General features: G+C 41.4%; 1 protein-coding gene across 1 annotated transcript in view; it reads left to right on the forward strand.

Moving 5' to 3' along the window:
- cdh23 (cadherin-related 23) overlaps nt 1–21552 on the forward strand; it is a 358315-nt gene that overhangs the window by 196759 nt on the left and 140004 nt on the right. Inside the window, exons 10-11 of the mRNA XM_072677393.1 lie at nt 2047–2159; nt 12101–12289. Coding sequence (XP_072533494.1) covers nt 2047–2159; nt 12101–12289 — 302 coding nt within the window. The remainder of the gene's footprint in view (nt 1–2046; nt 2160–12100; nt 12290–21552) is intronic.

The raw sequence follows: 21552 nt of genomic DNA on the forward strand, positions 1-21552 counted from the left end.
CTGCTAGCTGCGCTATGTAACTTTGGTGAAGTGGGCTGGACATCTGTGAGAGAACAGTGAATTACACTCACCACCTGTAGGGGATACCCATGAGCGAAAAATACTAATTCTCCATAACGCTGCTTTAACTCTTCCTTACCCACTTACTGACAGCCATACATCAGCGCACGATAGCATCCTCCATGCTAATGCTAACATGTAATCAGTGCATTGCCTCACTGCCCTGCCCTCAGCAGCAACCCAATCATGCTCCCTTCTCCCCAAGGAATCTGTTTCTATTTCTACTCTGAGATTGTTATCATTTTCAAATCAGTCAGGCCTCCCCAGTCTGTAGTCTCCTCAAGTAAAGATGCTGTTTCTTCAGTCAAAACAACCAGGTCAGCAGTGCTTCTAATCTATGCCTGGTGTTTTTGGCGTGACGCTGTTGTGGAAAGTGAATTAATAAGCATGTTTGAATTGTTTGTATTCGTGAATCGTGTTGATACATGGAGGCATACACATTTCAAGCACCCTCAATCAGCCAAGGAGTCCCCTTTGTTTGATCTCCATTGTGCGATGGCCGAGGTTTGTATTGAAATGCATGAACATGAGGTGTCTGAGAGGAAGCAGGCCGGGGTGCTGGTGCAGGCTCTGAGGCGCTCAGTCTCAATTCAGCAGCAAAAGATTTTGTCATGTTCAGTTTAGCATAACAATAGCTCCGACCAGAGATGCAAGCGGAGTGATGAGAGGATGAAGAGATTATAACAATAGAGGAGAGACCAGACCAGAAGACAAGGAGAAGAAGTGATTGCAGGAGGTGGAGGAAAGTATAGACAGGAGAAAAGAGTGTAAAGGTGTTTTCATACAGTTCGTTTGTGGTGAGAATGTGATCGCTGACCTTGATCTGGCCCAACTATCAGTTGCACTCCACATCATCTCTGCTGCTGCTTCATGTTAAACTGCTAAGAAGTCTGCACTAGTCCAGAACAGTGGAACTTCATCCTGTATTTACTTTGTTACTCCCATCCCAGACAGGTCTGACCAATAAGCGAAGCGAACGATCGTATGATCGATCTTATGATGGTTTGTGACAACCTGTGTAAAAACAAACAAAACCCAGGGGGAAAACAACTTCACAAACTCATTAACTGATTCAGACCAGAGCTAACCAGAGGTCAGAGGTTCAGAAGACAAGCCTTTAGGGATAGAAAATTAGTTTAGGGATAGAAATTAAAGAAGGTCTTGAGAACATTGAGGAGTTGGAAAGACAAGAATGAGGGCTTGAGTTAAGAGGGGAGAGGTTGAGAAAAGGAGATGTTGTGAGAAGGAAAGGTTGAGAAAAGAGGGGAGAGGTTAAAAAGGTAGAGAAAAGGAGAAGAGAAGAGATTGAGAAGAAGAGAGGGTGAGAAAATGAGATGTTGGGAGAAGGAGAAGTTAAGAAGAAAGGTTGAGAGAAGAGAAGTGAGGTGTAGAGAGATTTTTCAGGGTGTGGTGTTGTAGTGTTGTAGTGTTTATAATGGGATATCTGGGGTTCTCACTGTTCTCTATTTTATTCTCTGCTCTTGTATTTATCTCTTCATTATTTCTGTTTTCATGTATGTAATACATTTTTCACAGTATACAATATTTAAGCATTTTCTCCACATGTTCTATTAATCTCCCTCTCTGCCGTGCTGCATGCTAATTATGGGCGTCAGATTGATATGGTTTAAAAGTGTACTGCTGGAGTGTAGTAGATGGTGGTAGTGGAAGTCAAATGTAAAAGTAATGAAACATATCACTCTGCCGTTACATTACAACAGTAAAGCGAAACATGATGTTCTTGATGTCCGCTGGTTAAGGTGGTTATTTACTACTCAGAGTCATGCTTGCTGATATTCAACATGATCATAAAAGTCAAAGCTGGCATTTTCCTCTTCTAATTTAATGGGGTTTTTTCCCTCTGTAGTTTCACTCACATTTGTATCTACTGAAGTCAGTAGTTACTGTCAGAATACTGCATGGAAAGTTCACCTCCAGGCTTCTATTCACTACTGTCTTCTGTTTTTTCTCATTTCTGCTCATTAGGTAACACCAACAGCGTGTTTGCTCTGGACTACATCAGCGGTTCCCTGACCGTGAATGGCCGGCTAGACCGAGAGAACCCACTATACTCTGCAGGATTCATTCTCACGGTGAAGGTATGCATGCGATCTCGTCAAGGGTCGAGGGCAGCAGTTTGGGAAAGTTGCAGATAAGATGACATGAGCTTTCACTGTTATAAGAAAGCTTTGATAGTATAAAAGCTAGAGACAGCATTCCTAACCCTTAATTAGGCATTTTCTTATCCGATCCAGTTACCCTTGATACAGGCATTTTTAATGGATCAGGCACTGGCCTGCACAGTCCAACTCGAGTTCTTGAGTTCTTGCGTTTTATGCTTCTTGACACATCCTTGAACGCGTCCGTGTCTCTAACCTCAGTGAGCTACACTTGCTGTTTATCTATATGAGGTCAAGCATTGGCTCATGAGCTGCTAAATGCTTTCTTATCATTGGCTCACTATCAAAGCACTTGTATGAAACAGGGCGTGAGTGTTATGTATATGAGGTTTCAAGTTTGGATGTGTCCAAGTTTGGATGTGTTATTTGCAAATGAGATGGTAGTGTAGATCGGGTATAAACCGGTCTATCGACTGCGTACAAATATCCACTTATTCTGATGCCGTACAGCAATTGCTTTACTCACAGTTGGGGCATTCTGGATGTTTTCTTTGGTGAGTATCACAGCTTTTTGGGGAGATTTTGGCCCATAATTTCTTGCAAGAGACTTCTAGTTCAGTAAGGTTCTTTGAGGCAGAGTGTTTATAAAGCGTTGAAATTTGCATCACCTGATCATTCTGATTCTGAACAAACCATAGCCCTAACAAGCTAATTAAGGTCTGAGAACTTGGTCAAAGTTACTAGAAGCTCAGATCTTGTGGGATGCCCCGACTTTTGCATGGTGTTCCTTTCCTTTTGCATAAAATGTTGATGTTTTAAAGCCCCTGTCTACTTGCTTTCTTGATTTTCATAATTTCTATTTATCTATAGGTGTTGTGATGAATTTATTCGGCAGAGAAAAAATGGTATTGGTCTTTTCTGTGGAGAGATTTTTTCTGTTGGATTTACGGTGGGCGGGACTAAATCTGGCCCGCCCCCCGAGTTAGCAATATGTTCACAAGACCTACCTTGATTCCACTACATCATTCCTCTAGTATATTTAACCTGCTTCCCCCAGCACACATCCTATCCCTAACTAAAGATGCTCCGACCTGATACTAGTATTGGATATCGGCCCCGATACTAAAAATGTAAAAATATAGGGTATTGGATAATTAGTCTGATCCAAAGGACAGATCTGTTCACAGAACTTGATTTTCGCACCGCCGGTGTTCTAGGCTTCATAACCCAGGATCAGAGTAACCTACATACATAGATCATAGCAAACAGCAAAACTCCCCCTATCTAACCAGCATGTACCCTCGACCTGTCATCAGATATCAGCGAGTAATCCAAGAACCAAGAAGGGAGGAGCTGCCAGCTCCTCTTTATGATAAACAGAAATTGAGTTCATTAATATCTGTGTTCATTTGTTATAGTTTGATTCAAGTTTGTAAAGTAATGATTACGTCAAACGCAAAGTTCATGTATCGATATCTGTCAGAACAGCAAAAGATGGATTGCTGCATGCCTACCTAAAACACAGCCACCCCTTTCTTAATCACCATAAGATTGCCTGTCATACCAGCCACATGCTTGCTCAGTTAGGACTGTATGTTAGGATGGAACAAGCACAGAGCTTGTGATGTCTTTCCCTTGATATTTACTAAAACAGCATGAAAATGTTTTGCTCTGTCTCATCACAGAACCACAGTTTCTTCTGCCTTTATACCTGACTGCACCAGCGAGGCTGGAGTTACTCTCCAGTTTCTTACTGGACTTTTCTGTTCCACCTTAAATGGAGGAGGTTGGGTGTACGTGCAGGACTATTTTAAGGTGGAATTTCAGCTTCATGCTGTGAGATTAGCGCGCATAAACTTTCCGTGCTGTTTATTTCTTTGAAATAATAGTTTGAAACCTTTTCAGTCAGATCTAGTGGAAACATGAATCTGAGTTATGAAGTGTCTTCACTGTGTGAAAACATGCAAAAACGATTATAATAATAGAAATATCACCGGCTTCATGATCTGATCTTGTCTGCAGTTTTTCTGTGAAATATCTTTGGTGCACAGAAAAATAGCATGTAAGTGTGAACAGGTAACTCTTCACACAATGTGAGATATATGTAAGACTTTCTCAATTAATATGAAATGACATAAATCAGAAAAAAAGAAGAGGAGATGGAGAAGATCCTTATTCCATATCTATAACAATAAATCTTGTCAGACCTTTTGCGAAAAAATAACCTGATTAATTGCAACGATTCTTTATAGATTGGTGCAGTGGCTGAAGTTGCTGCAAAGGCCAGTGAAGTGCAGTGATGATGCAGTGCAGTCGGATCACTGTATTGTGCCTGAAGATGCTCTGGTGCTTCTCGTATCTTTAGAAGAGCAGTTTCTAAGTGTCCACTTGCTGTAAGTAATTCTGATACAGTAAGGATGAGTGAGCTAATATTCAGTTAGGCTCCAGGTCTATTAAGAGCACTCAGAGAGACCATCTACCACTGTGTGTTTGTGTGTGTGTGTGTGTGTGTGTATGTCAGAGAGAATAAAGTGTGGAGAGTCTTGTTAGCGTTATCTCCGTGACCTGCTGACAGTTCCATGGCCAAAGGCTAGAGGAAGTGTGTATGTGTGTGTTTGTGTGTGTGTATATGTATGTGTGTCCCAACCAGCCAGAGCTATGGAAACACTTTGTTCCTGTCTCTTCATCTGCGTCTGTAGGCTCAGTGTAGGCCTTGGGCTGTATGGAAAATCTCTCTCTCTCTCTCTCTTTCGCTCTCTCCAGCTCTCTCTTCCTTTATTTCACTCTTTGCTTCAGAAGTTTGCAAATGACTGATGTTTTCCTCCACTTAAACAGACGAGCCTTAACCCTTCGAGGTCACACTTTTCAATAACACTGATGATTGACTGTGATGGAAGCCATGTGATAAGATGTGGGCAGTTTGCTAGTATGTTCCACACCCTTGGAGACTGAAACGGTGAGGATTTTGGGCTGGAGTTCGGAGCGGCTTCTAGGTAGATGTGTGAAGCAGAAGCCCCAAACCTGCCTGCACACCCCACATAAGATGGAAAAATGGAGAAGGGAGGACACGGGGAGGTCGATGGTACAAAGAGTATGAGGGTTTATATAGGACTAAGTGGAAGGCATAGGTTATTTTCCACATTTAAGTTATGTCGTACCTCCCATTGACCACTGAGGAGCATTTGAATGTTTTGAGATTGACAGTGTGGAACATCTTGAGAAAGAAGCCGTATGAGTATACGGCTTGCAGTGGCCAGGCTGCTCAGGGGAGACCATAGCAACTGACAACGAAGGAAATTGTTAAACCTGTGTGGAAACCTCTCGAAATAGCAAACAAATAAAAAGCAAAAAGAAGGGCTGATGAGCCACCATTTTAAGAAGATGATGAGAGAAGAAATATGGAAGTAAGCCTAAAAAATGTCTCATTGTAACCAATGGCTCCAAGACCAGACTGGAATTGGCAAAGAAGAAATTAGTTAAAATGAACTTCATGGACAGATCAGAATAAACCTCAGAATGAACCTCAGGATAAGAGAAGAGCACACAAGGGCATCCTTGACACTTTCTTGAACGTAGCGAACTTGAGCTCACTGGCCCCTATTTATGGTTTAAGTAATGATGACTGCAACAGAGTGCATGTTGGCATATAAAGAATAGTGCTGGTCTCTTTGACTTCTATTACATAATTGAGATTAGGATTATACATATTGTTTATGACCGTATGCTTCCACACACCTGCAGATTCAGTGAATTCCTTCACACTCTGGCCTTTGGCACGCCCAAATGCAATCACTCCTTTAAGCCAATCATTACCATCTGCTTTGCGACCCATTTTCCAACAATACGCTCACTGCACGGTACCACCTCTTCTCAATCTAGGAATCCCATCACAACCCCACAGGTGTTTGTAGCCCATTCCATCTGCAGGAGCCTGAAGTTACCACCACATTAAACATGCAAGGTGACTAAAGTGATTTATTCTCATTTTCTGATTAGAATTTTTCTATATTATTGGAAAACACCGGCTGCCCTTGTGTGAGCATTTCATGATAGAAATTACTAGGAACCAATTTAGATTACAGGTTAAGATTATTATAGCCTTCTTCTGTATAGTTTTGGCAGTTTGGAGATGCATGGTTTTGTTTGGCCAGTGGCGATATTCATCTTTTATAATGATCAGCAGTGGAATTGTCTTTCCTGCTGTAACACTTTGCTACCTTACTGTACACAGCCATTTATTTACAACCGAAAGTAAACATTTTCACATTAATGTTATAGATTCAGTTAATTACCCCAGAACCAAAATCTCCAGGGTGTAATATTGGCTGTGCATACCTCTGTGTGTGTGTGTGTGTGTGTGTGTGTGTGTATGGCACATGTGGTTTATTTGTGCATGTGAAATCAAAGTGTTTGTTTGGTTGATTGCAAATCCCCCGCCCCGCCGCACTCCCGTGGGTCAGCCTCTCCTTAATTAAAATCAATGATCTCCTCCAGAACGACCCGAGCTCCATGCGGAACGAAGCGGAGGCAAAAGGAACATCTCCAAAAAACATATTCATAAGTTATAGATTTTCTTCCACTTCTTTTCTCTTTCCTGCTCCGCTTTTCTCTCTCTGCTCTCGTCGGTGGAGATATCGATTTTGAGTGCAAGAGTAATAAAACTAATTTCTCAACTTCACAAAGCTTTGGATAAGTGCAGAAATACGCTGCGCTCGAGGTCAGTGCATTTAGAGGCTTTTTCTAAGCAGCGAAAGCAGAAGGGAGGGGTTAAAACGTTAAAATTCTGTGATTGTCTGTGACTTACACGCTCTCATCTCTCCTCCAATTACTATTATTGGTACTTTGATAGAGACAGAGCATTCTTCTTCTGCTCTCTGTACATCAGCTACAGCTATTACAGGGGACAAGAGAGTGAAAGGGAGGGAGAGAGAGAGAGAGAGAGTTAATGTGTCCTCACTGTTATAAATGGAAGATCTTCAACATTTGGAGGTCATTCAGTTTGAAACTGTGGAGGAACCTCTTAAGGTGCTGTGAGGAATCTTCAGGGAACCCTTTTCTTCTAAAAACAAAAAAACAAAAACATATTTATATATATATAAGGTTCCTCAAAGCACCTTAAGAGGTTCCTTCACAGTTGCAAACTGAAGAACCTCCAAAGGTTCCTCAAGAAACGTATTTGTTTAACAGTGTTCTGGCGACAGTTCAGTGCTTTTTCAGTATTGCACCATGGGAAGCAATTCGATACTCAAACCTTCTGAACTTTCCTTTATGATGTTATATCTATCACATCCTAAATAACCATTCTAATTTCGCATGCACATGTGTGGTCATTAGCATATCATTGCCTGTCACTTAAAAATCTTGTATTTCCGTTTTGCTGGGGTTTTTGTTAGTTTTTTTTTTTTTTTTTTGACATCATTTGAAACTGGCAGTTGACTTTTACATTGTGTCCATGTTTCCTGACCAGGGACTAATAGAAATGCATATATGAAATTAAATTCATATGTCTGTCCACACAATGTCTTAGAAGCCATACACTTCTAAGACTAGACTGAAAAAATAGATGTTATTATGTTAGGGGGTGCAAATTCTGTAAACCCCAGAACTTGCCAGCTGGTTTTATATGCACAGTATAGAGATTAATGAATACACTGCAGGGCATTGCTACAACTCTTTGCACAGAGTATACAGACCTACGAAATCCAGGACCCGTCAGTTCTGATTAGCGTACGCGAAGTGACACTCTGTAAAGTGAGGTTTTAGTAGCAGGTGAAGTAACTCAGCTGTAATTGTATTTGTTTATCTAGTTGTTTTTTCAGTTGTCTGTGGTATTGAGGTGTTGAGAAAAACAACACATTTAGACAAACATTTAAGCAAGAAATTATATACTTAATCATAACATACTAAACTGGGTCAAGTGTTCTCCGCTTGATCGTTAAAGAGGTATGTTCTTTCAGTATGCGACTGTATAGTATCCACACAACCTTACACACAACTTGTTGTCATATTATGTCTCCATCACATTTCCATCACATTTCTGAAAACGAGCACAAAGGCTGCGTCCCTAATTACACACTCCTGCAGCAGGTGGTGTATAAACGTTAGTGCATCACCGTTAAAAGTGCATTGATTGATGCAGTAAGTAAAGTCCAGAAGTGGTTTGGTATGCAGTTTGGGACGCAGCAAAACACAGGCTGTTGTCTTTCTAACTGTAAACAGCTTAAACAGCTTAGAGAGGTAGAATTTCTCACAAAATGGTTCTAGTGGAAAAAAAAATTAAATGAACCGAACATTTTGATTAGTAGGTTATGGGGATATCATGGAAGCCAATGGTTTGGAATTTACGAATTTTAATTGTAATTTTCACAGAATGTGTATAAAAATGGTGCTATCGGGTCAAAGATGTGGTTTAAAGCAAAGCTATGGGCTCCTCCTACAGTCTGGAATTGGAATTCCAGACTGAAGCACATGTTGTTCTGGACAAGCTGAGAGATACAGAACCACATGCATCCAGAAGAAAAAAACCTGGATGCTCGTCTTTCGTGGATCTTAAAGGATGGTGGGTCAAGCCGAGCCGTACTTGAAGCTCAAAGGGCTCTTGGTACTAATCGGGTTATGACCGTTGCCATCAAATACAGAAGGGCTAGTCCATTCTTGGCTTCGTAGGGCGCTATAGGAAGAAAGTGACGGAAACGCAGCAGTGGAGTGAGTGTTGCTTTAATAAGGTGGAGAATCAGGGCTTTGGTGACAAACCAGGATATCGCTTTTATATACATGCTTCCTGATAGCGAAGCAGGTCCTTTTATGGCTTCACGTAAAGTATACGTAAGTATACACATAAGTGAAACTTTTCTATGTGTACAATATTTCAAATTAGTACACTAAATGCTAATTTTTCACTGCATGTTCAAGTGTGGTTTGGGTGTGTGTGGGTGTGTGTGTGTGTTCCTGCATTGGCACTCACATTGCCCCCACTTATCAGTGATTGCTCTGCCTGTTCTGCTTCCCTTCTCTGCTGATTCGATTGAAGAGCGGCCGTGGATAAGAGGGCCAAATTGAAGGCCGTTTATTCGCTGTTATGACTATTCAGCTCTTTCATTAGATCATTCTTTCAGTCCGCCTCAGTCATCCTCACTCACCTTCTGGATCACTCATCTCGAGTGTAGACCACATGCAGAAGATGCATGGCTTTAGATACTGTTGTGCCTTCTGAAGTAAACATGGCAGCTGAATTTATAAGGACACTTTAAGTCAGTCTATAATTTTGAGCAGAGTGCAGCTCAGAAACTGACAAGAAATGAGTTTAGTAAAATATTTGTTTTGACCAGTTAGCATCTAGTGACACTTTATTATTAATAATAAAATAATAATTTAATGTGTTGTGAAACAAATACTGCCTCTACATGTTGGTCTTGGCATTGTGCCCTGTTTAAAGGAATAGTTTGGTAAAAAATCAACTTAACATGTTCAATATAACACCAATCAGCCAAGACATGTTTGAACTGTGCTTCTTTAGTTTAGAATGGGTGATGCTCCTTTTTTTTTTGTCCAGGCCAGTTTTCATGGCCACACCACCACTCCGCATTTATGGGGACATTATACATCATACAGATATAAGTACCACAACCCTCCAACTACCCCCTCAACTCCCATTGCAAATCCCCCATCCCACCCAATTCCAACTATCCCATCCAGTTCCACCCAGTCCCAAAGATCACATCCATTTACATATAAGGCATTTAGCAGATGATCTTATCCAGAGTGACTTACAAAAGTGCTCCGCTGCTACAAATACCCTTAGCTAGTTTGTACAGGCTAGGATCCAAAACATACTTTAGCATAGATACTACTAAATACAAAAGTCAGAGTGGAGACCACCGTACTTGGCAATACACGCCGCCCAAGTATTCTTGGAATAGGTGGGTCTTCGTTATCCGACGTCCCTCCGGCTCCCCCAGTTTCACCCAGTTCCAAAAATTCCATCCACCCAACCCACCCGTTCCACACACAATCCCACCCACCTGTTCCACACACAATCCCACCCACCTAACCCACACACAATCCCACCCACCTAACCCACACAATCCCACCCACCTAGTCCCGACCGGTCCCACCCAGTACCACCCTGTCCCACCTTTTATCTTTTCCTGATAATTGTATGCCAAAATTGTAATTTATTTGCTTCAGAAATAAAATAATCTATTTAAAAAAGTATTTAAAAGTTTAGTTTTTAGTATGTAAGTATAAAAGTATTTTGGAAGTCTTTAAGTGCTTTAAGAGGGTGGATATTTTTTGACTGTGTATTTACAGAGATGTGATTAGTGACAGTCTAAGTTATATCATGTTAATTAAGCACAAACGATCTTCATTTTATGATCTTATAAAATGATATAAAGTCATCCAGTGTTATTAGTTAGCAGAATTTTTAGCCCTTTAAAATCGATATCAGTCATGAAATATTCATTTCAGTTGGGCCCTACATTACAGAGCTTTCTCTAGTAAAATTAATCCAGCTTAATTAGTGCTTAAGACGTGTAGTGTGTTCAGGAAGGCACAGAGTGTAATTAAAGACCCCTCTCATCCTCTACACTCAGTTTCAGCTGCTTCCTTCTGGGTTGCTTCTTTAAGGGTCCACCAGGAACATGTAAGAAGTATTTAGTCTCACAAGCTGTTCAAACACTGCTATAGGTACACGGCTGCTGTTGTGTTTTTTTCCCTCTCTCAGACAACTCTGTACCATATGTTTCTACTTCATTGGTGAATTACACTGCTGATTGGCTAGTATCATTTTTGATGATTTTTTTCATTTGTTTTTTTCCTGTCTGTCGATATATTAACTGTGAATTGTGAGAATATTTTGCATTGTTTGTAAATGGCTATGTAAAGTGCATCAGACCTTTTTAGACGTACTTTTAAAACATATGAAGCTGAACTTAGTGTTCAGGGTGCATGAGAGGTTTTTGTTTTTTTACTTTACCATAAAATGTCATATTGGTGCAGGTGTTGCTACACAGTAGAACAGTGTACCACCACCCCAGAGTCTGCTAAATTATTATTATTATTATTATTATTAGTCAAATAAGATTTTGTTGTTTGTTCTTCAACTTGACCCTCATTGTTCTTGTTAACTGCCTTTTCCTAATTAGTTCTAATAGACAGAGGAAACTGCTATTGTACTTTATTTAATTTATTTAATTTTATATTACATCTTCTGCTTCATAGGGATCAGTTATTGTAATGTTCATAGTGCTATGCAGCTGCTTAGAGGACCTTATGTCTGCTAACTGTTAGGACAAGGTTTAGGAAGTCTTCTCTTGGGGTGCTAAAACTTTTGCATAGTGCTTTTTTTTGCATTTTTTCCACTCTAAAATTGTATGAAACCAAAAATGATCCAGTAGTCATGCTTAAAGTGTTGCCTTTCAGAGCTCATCGTTCATCTTCTACTCACTTAACTATTTGAACAGTGGTCCACAAGCTTTTCCATACCACTGTGTATTCTACTGATAGTTCTTACAGTGATATTCGTGTGTTCAGTGGTTTCGGGATATTGAACAGTTGGAAGATGTAAGATGTCATGCTGCATTAAACTATTGCTTAAAGAATCGCAAGTGAATCAACAAGCCATAACATCAGGACCATAAATTAGGGCACCTTCAGAGGTGTGGTAAAGTCCATTTCCTCACTGATCAGAGCTGTTTTATTAGCAAATAATGATGGTCATAATGATTTGGCTCATCTGTGTATATTCTTATGAGGAGAGGTTGAAGAGACACAGGTTCCCGCTACAGTGGCATTAAGTATATCTATTGTAATCTAATCAAATATAAAATAAACAGAATAAATGAAGTCATTAGACTTGTGTGGGCTTTTATGTCATAATTACAAGTACACCAAATCTCTCCCCATGTCTTTCTTTGTAGGGCACAGAGCTGTTTGATGATCGTACTCCCTCCTCTGCCACCGTCCTCACCACCTTCACCATCCTCCTCATCGATAAGAACGATAACGCTCCCAAGTTTAACAGCTCTGAATACCGCGTGCGCATCACTGAACTTGCCCAGGTGGGCTTCGCCCTGCCCCTGTCCATACAGGTGGAGGACAAGGATGAGGTGAGACACACTTACACTCACACACACTCACACAGAACTGGGCGTCATCTAATTTGTGTTTGCTATAGTCTCTTCTTGAGGTGACCGTGCCCACCCCAGTCTTCTTAAATGAGCAGATTAGCATGTTATCATTGAGAAGGTTGAAATCCTCTTTCTTAAAGTTTAAAATCAATGATGTCAGTGTTTCTGCACTTATTATGTAGCAGATAAATGTATAAGCAGTATAAAATTGTAATATGCGGCTTCAGTACAGCCTGACAGGTTTAAAATCATTAGTAGGATGCCTTAAAACATTCAGAAATGTTAGCTGAAGGCTTTAATATTGACTGTATGACTGTAAAGTATCAAGAATGAGGTTATAATTAAGCCCTTTTTGTTTTTGTTTGTTTGTTTGTTTGTTTGTTTTTTGGACAAAAAATTAGATGCCATTCATAACATAGTGGAATCTTTCCACCAAGTCTGATGCGTCTTTTGCTATCTGTGCTCTGTAAACAGGGCTAGGACTCAGGCTAGGACTTTTTAGGTCAAAATTATGACTTTATGCTGTTCTCAAAGTGCAAATAGAAATTTTGAATAAACCATCTAAAAATACCTTTTTATATTAAATACATGATAATAATAATAAATCGATTCTGCTCAAAAGATCGCTTAAGAAATTCTGTGCATCATCAACTTTGATGCACCTACAACAGAAGAGTCAAATAATCTCAAATAAAATTATCAATATAATATAATAGGTAATCGAGTGACCCGTCTAGACCCAATCCTCCTTTGTCACCGAACAAAGCTCTTTATCCAGAGCATCGTCACAATTAGACGTGTCCGTCCTCGTGTCGCAAGTCGGCGGTGATGGTAGTGAGGCGACTCACGTTATCCCAGCGTGTTCACTGTGAGGGGGAAAAAACTCTTGCCTGCTTTCCATGAAGATATGCTGCTGACTGTTAACAAGCTATTGATCAAGCACAAGCCACCTTTCCAATTACTGAGCTTTCTCTTGCATAGCACCCGTTACACAAGACAGAGCTCCAAGTGTTTCTTTTTTTTTTCCAAGAGTTTATTCAAGAGTGTCGGGCAAATCCGTGCAAAACTGTACATATGGAGAATGTGTACCCGGAGAGGAGATGGAGGACACACAGCCCCTGGCAGACACTCTTCAATGTGAAGATGCCGTAGAAGAACCACTTCTAGTGCCACCTTCTTTTTACAGTTCCTTAAATTCTAGGTTTTAACTGTGAATGCATGAGGTACCGGTTCTAGGATATTTTTTGGCATGGCAATTAAAGAAAATGACACTGAAAAGCAGGTTCTGGGTATTAAGAAGAATAAGGACATAATAAAATGTTTCATAGTCCCTGATTTTGTATTTGGCAGTGTCTAAGCTTAGAGGTTTGGCAGTGGTGGCTCAGCGGTTAGAGCGCCGGGCTATCGATAACAGGGTTGTGGGTTCGATTTCCGGGCTCAGCAAGCTGCCACTGTTGGGCCCTTGAGCAAGGCCCTTTACCCTCTCTGCTCCCCGGGCGCTGGAGTTGGCTGCCCACCGCTCTGGGTGTGTGTGTGTGTGTGTACTCACTGCCCCTAACACATGTGTGTGTGTATGTGAGTGTGTGTTCACTACCAGATGGGTTAAATGCAGAGGACACATGGATGGAGTGACAAATACGTGCACCTTTACCTTTTAGGTGTCTTTAGGCTCTAGTCTGTTCACACTAGCTAGTGATATTTTAGTGGACTGCTAAGCACTTCTCTGGAAAAGAGTGCCATACATGGGGAAAAAAAGAAAAACCCCAGTGGCTCAGCACAACACAGGTTGCGAGTTCAAATCCAGAGTGTGACGCAACCCCGTGACCACCGTGACCCGACAGGCAGCGGGGCTCAGAGACGCACACAAACACAGGGCTCAAGTGACAAACACCTTTATTTTAAGTGCCTCCACCACACCTAAACGAGGCTTAGAACAACATAAAGGCCCAAGCGGGGCTCTAACAGCCTTTACACATGTGTACTCTAGCAGTCTTTTGACAGCATGCCCTTTTATGCCTTTATTTTAGGCATTAGGACGGTGTAGGGTGGCGTCACTCCTGCCTCCTTACTGACACACGAGTCATGCCACTTTGCCATCAGCGGTCGGACTCAGAGAGAGCACAATTGGCTGTTTGCTCTCCAGGGGGGTAGATGGCGCTCTCTCCACTGTTTACTCTTAAAGCGATGTTGGTCTGCACAGGCGTCTGTCCGAACGTTAATTTGCACTACCAACGAAAAAAAACATTTGGTGATGAAGGTGATGATTTATTTATCATGCACTGTTATTATAGATTTACTTATCATATGTATTTCAGTTATAATTTATACACAGTACTGTGCAGAGGTTTTAAGCCCCTAAGCACATTATTATAAACCATGTCTCTCATCAATAAGAGGTTTTTTGTTTGTTTTTTTTTTTTTTTGCTTTTTTACTGTAGAAACTCCAGATCCCATTAGAACAGATGTAGGTAAACATAAATACAGTAAAGAGGAACAAGCATTTCTCATGCTGAATAAAGTAGTTCTGATCTTCTGAGCTAGTCTAAATAACAAAGCTTGCTTTTCTCCAGATTTTTCCTGGACACCTCGCAGCCAGCACATGATAGTGTTCAATTCCATCAGAAGCTTACCTGGTTTCCTATCATTAAGCACTAATTTAATAATCCAGGTGTTTAATAAACACAATGATGGAAAATATTATTAGAATATTATTGGTATGTATTCTAATATCAGTGATTTACTTGCTGCCCAGATTAGCAGCTTTTTAGTTTATTTATAACTAATTTATTTTGAATCCCTAATCTCCTGACACCTGTGAAACCCAGGTCATTGATAGGCCGGATTGGGTCAGTTTGGGACCAAATCGTGAAGGAGGGAGGTCAGTTTCAGACTGAGCAAAGTGAAGCTCCCTGTCCTGGGTCGATTTTCAGGCTCAGAACATGATCAGGATCAATCTTGTTCTGTATTTGGGCTTAGACCAAAATTTCAGGACCAAATACAGCTTTAATATGTAATTGCCCGTCTGTTGCTAAACATTCATCTTAGCTCATTCATCAGTTACCAGTTTCCGACCACAAGACTTCTGCTGTCTACATAATACTGGGGTGGCAGAGCCAACAGGGTGGTTCTGTGGTCAGACAACAACACACTGTTCATTAGCAGACAGGCTACAGTTACACAACTGTACACAAGCAATGTGGCTAGGAGCTCAGAGTTGGGTGTTAGTAAAGCAGTGACCACGGTCATAGCAGCATATCATTAAATCGATATATATTTTCTGCCCAAAAGCTTGAGATTGGACCCCAATCAAGAATCACTCAGATGTGCGAGCATGTGTGAGCATATTGTGGTCATGGGCTGTTCCTGAGTGCATCAAAGTGTGTGTGTGTGTGTGTGTGTGGTACTGGCGCTCTTTACGTCGTTTAGGTATGAAGTAGCAATGTTCCCTGAAGGGAAAGAGTTCTCTCTCACACACACACATACGCAGACCCAGAGCACTGTTCAACAGCAGCCTCTTTAGTCCTACATCATGTGTCTGTCACTTCCCATTAGTCATATCCAGCCACCCAGTACACACACACACACACACGCGCGCGTATACGCACGTTTTCACACACCCCCACCGTTCTTCGCGCTCTCCCTCCAGCAGAGCAGGACTTGGAGCACGTTCGACTCTACTACGATTTAATTTGCTTTGGAGGAGATGGGACAGAGCGTCAAATTATAGCTAACGAGCAGAATCAATCAGCGAGGGCGGAGATAAGCCCAGAGCTAGTCAACTCTGATTGATTCTTGCTTCGCCCGGCCGGGATGGAACCTGACAGATAAACGTAGAGAGCGAGGAAGGCATAGAGAAAGAGAGGGAGAGGCAGGGGGAGAAAGAGAGAGGGAGAGTTGGTGGAAAGGAGTTAAGGAGGTTAGCTGTAGGCTGTGAGAAGTAGAAAGTAGGAGGCAAAGGAGAGTAAGAGTGAGGGATAGATTTTAACCCTCAGAAGCCGCAATTCTAAAAGCATGGCTGTGAGGATTTGACTGCATTCAGCGATGTATTATATGAAGCACCAACCATCATTCCAGAGAACTACATATATATATACCCCTCTATCCCATGCTTGGCATTAGGCAAGGTGTCAATAGGTTCATGTTTATGTGTTTATGTGAGAGTCAGATTCTATGGACAGTACTTCTCCACAGGGGCTAGCCTTAAAAAAAGGTTACCACAAACATTTGGACATTATAAATATATATATATATATATATATATATATATAGTGTATCCTGTTAGTTTTGCCTGTAACTGCTGAGTGCTGAGTTGTGGGTTCAACACCCTGGTCGGCCGAGCTGCCAATGCTGGGCCCTTAAGCTAGTTCTGCTAAACTTTGAAAGCTGAATTCATGCTAAATCAGAACTGGCATTTTGTTCAACAGCCTAACAGTGGCAGCTTAGCAGACCTGGGTTTCCTTATAGTCATTAACTCTTACCACTGAACCACTATTACCCCAGTCATTTTTGTCGCTGAATGATCTGTATGGTCTGATTCTTTGCTTCCTCTGGCACTGGAAACCTGCAGCATGCGCAAGGCAACAAGGATTCAATCCAGTATTTGAAAATCCTAGGAGAACACATCATGCCTTCTGTGAGGAAGCTGAAGCTTGGACGTTTCATCAAGACAGTGACATCAGACAGTTATCTCAAAGTCCAGCAAGGCTTGGTTTTAGAAGAGGTCCTGGAAGTCCTGGTCATCACAGTCAGCCAACTTGAGCCCCATTTGAAAATCTTTGGTGGGAGTGTAAATCAGGCCTGAGAGGCTGAGAACATATGATACCAAAAATGCAATGTTAATTCAATGTGGATGTAATTCATCACTTAGGAGATAGACAGTATTAGTCCAGAAAGATAGAGGACAGATGTGCAGATTCAATGGCGGGTGAAAGCAGTATAAAATGAACTTGAGAGATTGTTTAGTCAGTGTCAGAGCTGTTCAGGTGTTCTTTATACTAAATTTTGGCACATTGGACGGTGGATAGTGGGAGAAGAGTACCAGGTCAGAGGATTTAGGGTTGACCAATTATGCACTAAAGGAGGAGCTGTGATGAGCTTCACAGTTTGTAGACATTTGTAGACACCAGCTTATTCAGCACTTCCTCTTAACTCAGGGGTATTAATAGGGAAAGCTTCTGGAAACGCTTAATGCTAAATGTTAATGACCACTGCAGTGATCATTTGATTGCATTCAGCCCAACAAGAGCATTAGTGAAGTCTGGGATGGACGTTGAATCATTAGTTCTGCCAATCCAACTCATCTCAAAGGTATTGGATGGAGCTCCATCACTCCAGAGAATGCAGTTCCACTGCTCCACAGACCATTGCTTGAGGGCTTTGTATCACCGTTGATGAGACATTCAGAAATGTTGGCTTTGTCCTCTTTACCTCATTAAAATGTGTCCCTAGAGTTGCTGGGCCTCACTGTTTGAATAACTGATGAAGTAAACAAATGCTAATTTGAACAACGGCCATGCTTTTGCATATCCAAAAGTTCAAAAGACACCCATCTTTAGCGTTTCCCAGACTAAGCCTAGGCCTAGACTAATACACACTTTTAAAAGCGAAACATTTTGGTGCAAGAATAGACTAATATGAATATTTATATGTGGGAAATTTGACATTTTATGGCCAAAAGTATCCAGTCACCACATTAGTGAATTCGGCTACTCTAGATACACCCTGTACAGACACAGGTGTTCACACTCATCTTTAGTCTACATAGAAAAGTATTGACCAACAGAACGGTAGTCACACATTAGCCTAAGGGCACCATGCCCAGTGCCAAGTGTCAGCTAGAGGAATGTAAAGCCCCCCAGCATTGGGTTGAGGAGCAGTGGAGCTGTGTTCTCTATAGTGATGAAGCTTCATCCAGCGCCTATGGGACGACTTGGAGTGGCAGGACGAATCATCCAACATCTGCATCTGACCTCAGTAAAGTTCTCATAGCTGAACACATACAAATCCTTGCAGCAATCTCCCAGAGTAAAGGTCGTTACTGAATCTGGGAGGAGACCGGCTTTCTGTTAATGCCCTTGATTTTAGAAGAAATGCATGAAGTAACATTGGTTGCACCTGCATTCAAGGCTTACCGAAGTTGCTCAGTGTCATAGAGCCATAAATCTTACCTTGACAGTATATTTAGGGGGCTTTGGGTGCTGTATTAAGGAGAGGGGTATTTATTGAGTGTTTGAGAAGGTCACTCTCTCGGTCTCCTCTTTGCCCTCTTCACAGCTCACAGAGCAGTGCATTTCTACTGGGATTAACGCTGCTTTATTTCCGAGAGCCAGAAGCCTACAAGAAAACACCAGCAGCACACACACACACCATCACACACATCATCACACTTAAACACACTTGTTCGTTCTCCATCAGCGTATCCAGATATCTTTTGTCGCTGCAACGTTGTCGACAACAAGCAGGACTTCTTCACACCTTATATACCGATTTAGACAACAGCTTTGCTTTTTTCCTTCCTTTCTGAACGTGTGAAGATGCACACACACTCACACACACACCAAACTTTTCCTGCATGACTTGTCTGCAAACTTTGCACGCTTTGACGGCTGGGTGACAGGCTGGTTTTATCCTTCCTCTAAAGGCAGAGGCAAATGGACGGGCAATTACGCCTTATGGCCAGTGTGTACTGACATCCCTGCATATTGGATGGCTCTTTAAATAGCCTCCCATCAGCCACAATGGCTCTCTAAGAGCTCCAAACAAAAAGAAGAAGAAGAAGGGGAAAAAAAAAAAACAAGGGGTTATTTTAACCGCCAGCGTAATGCGGCCATCGATCCAGAACAGCCGTCTCCGAGAGTGAGATTCCGGGTCCTTCGCGTTTCGAGCCGCCGTGTTTGTTTTAGTGCAACGCCGTGAGCTGTTGTGATTATAGACACATTTTATGGACTTTCCGTGTCCGCAGAGTGTCGAAAACGTCGTGGTATTCGGATGTTTCTCTCGTCTCGCCGTTCCACTTGGTACAGGGTTTCGGTGTCTAAGAAGGTCCCCCTTGTTAGGCAAGTTTGAAAGTAGCAATCGGACAGCGAGTCCCCCTTAAAAAGTGACAGCACAGGACAGGTGTCCCACGTTTTCTAACAGTCCGCAGTCACTTACTTTACGTTTAAGCTTCTGCGTATTCGCATGGCTGTCTGCCACTTACTAAGTGTCAATTAGACTGAGGAAACCAGGCTATGGGGATTGTCGTTAGTTAGTGTAGGTGTCTTTCGCCCAGGGGCTAGGAGTCGGATGCGCTAAGTCCAGAAACTTCAAGTCCAGATGAACTTAATGCTGTACGCCACTGCACTGTTCCTTCCAAAATCCCTGTGTCATCATCTGTAATCACATGTGAAAATAATGAGATTACGTGTGAAAAATATGTGTATAAAAAAAAAACAGTGATACCATATGAGGTGTTACCATGTGTAAAAAATGTGTGACTACATGTAAAATGTGTGACCATGTGTGAAAGTGTTTCCTTGTGTAGCCAGGAATGTCCTGCTAACTGAGGCTCAAATCATACCCATTTAGAGGATAAAGCCTCATATCTGAGAGCACAGGTGTCAAGTGAATGGGCTTAGGAGTGTTTTCTACTGTTTTTAGGCACATTTACTAGACTGGCTCATCCGGGTTTGCTTGCTTTCCCTGTTACTTGAACTGAGCATGTCGCTAAATTACAACTACAATGGGCTTTTTTCCAGTTGTTTCTATGAATTGCAGCAGTCCATTAGCAGTCCATTATTTCTCTTCTCTTCTGGAAAATGAGAGCTCTGAATTCCTGCTGAATCTGTTTGGACAGTCAGTCGCACCACAGCTCTTTCTCTTTTTTGTGTTGGCGGCATTCACACTGAACGCTAACAATGCCACACAGTCTTTTTGCCACCTGGTGGACATGGCTGCAACATGACTCCCACCACCTGTGACATCACATACATAACCCTCTATTGCTTGGTCTTCTCGCTTATCCCTGTGATGTAGCCAAAACATGCTTTTTAAAGAAAACAGAGAATTTGCTTGCTGTTAAAGTAACCTAAACCAGTTACTTTTACGGCTAAACGCTAAGCACAAGAGGGAATGGGTAGTTAATCAGAATCCTACCTTTTACAGCACAGGTGCAGAAGTCTAGAGCAAATGGCTGATGATGTTATGTGAGTAATGGTACAAGGGTGCAAGAAATTCCTTTGGGTTTGTATTTTATTATTAAGCGTGCAAGAAAAAATACGTTTTGTAACCTCTTTTCTGTCATTTAAAGTCAACATTATTTTCATACAGACATTCAGTATGAATTTAAGGCATGTTTACAAACCAAGAAGCATTGTTTGTATCTTTTGTGTGATTGCAGTGATAATCTCTCTGCATTTTGTGCATGGGCTATTGCAGCATTCCTGGTGGAAGTGCAGGGTGCTATAACACTGTGTACTGTAGTGACCTTCACTGGAGACCACTCCATACCAACAGAGAATGAGTGAATAATTGGAATCTGGACTCTAAGATTAAGATTCAGAGTCATCAACAAATGCCTAGAAGATGCACAAGGCCACGTTGACATTTCTCTGCCTTTGTTGGGGCATCATCCATAATTGCATATTATAATACAGCATAATTAAGGGGAGCATATCCAGGCAGAATTTGCAGTAGATACTTTCATATATATTTTTAATGCTGTTTGGGTACTAAAGTAGTGTATTAGTGTATAAGGGCTGATGTGAGGGAACCTCTTAAAGTGCTTTAAAGAGCCTATAAGAAATGTTGAAGGAAGAAACCTTTTGCAAAGAGCTAAAGTTTAGTTCAGTAAGATAAGTTGCTCATAGTTGAATCCAAACATGGCAGCCTAAAGAACCTTCACTTAAAAGGGATCTTTGTGGAACCCTTTGTGGGACTTATTGCTGAGGAATCCCAGAAATTCTTCAGAAAACATTTAATATCACTGGGGAACATTTTGAGTTCTTGGAGAAGCCCCAAGGTTCATGGACTAAGGTTCTTCAAGGAATCCTTTTTTTTTACATCAGGTAAAAAAGTAATACATCAGGTAATTACTACTACTGCTGTTGCGTGGACTGTTTATGGGTAACAGCGCAGTTCTGTATTTTGATCGATGTAACAGTATATTTGCTGTCACGTAACTACATGTGTAATAGTGCCGATACGTTTTCAAGCAATAACCTTCTGTTTGTAATAGTAACACCGTAAGTATCTGTATTTGAAAG

This window comes from Salminus brasiliensis, chromosome 4 (assembly GCF_030463535.1).
Source record: "Salminus brasiliensis chromosome 4, fSalBra1.hap2, whole genome shotgun sequence".
In the NCBI taxonomy this organism is placed as follows: Eukaryota; Metazoa; Chordata; class Actinopteri; order Characiformes; family Bryconidae; genus Salminus; species Salminus brasiliensis.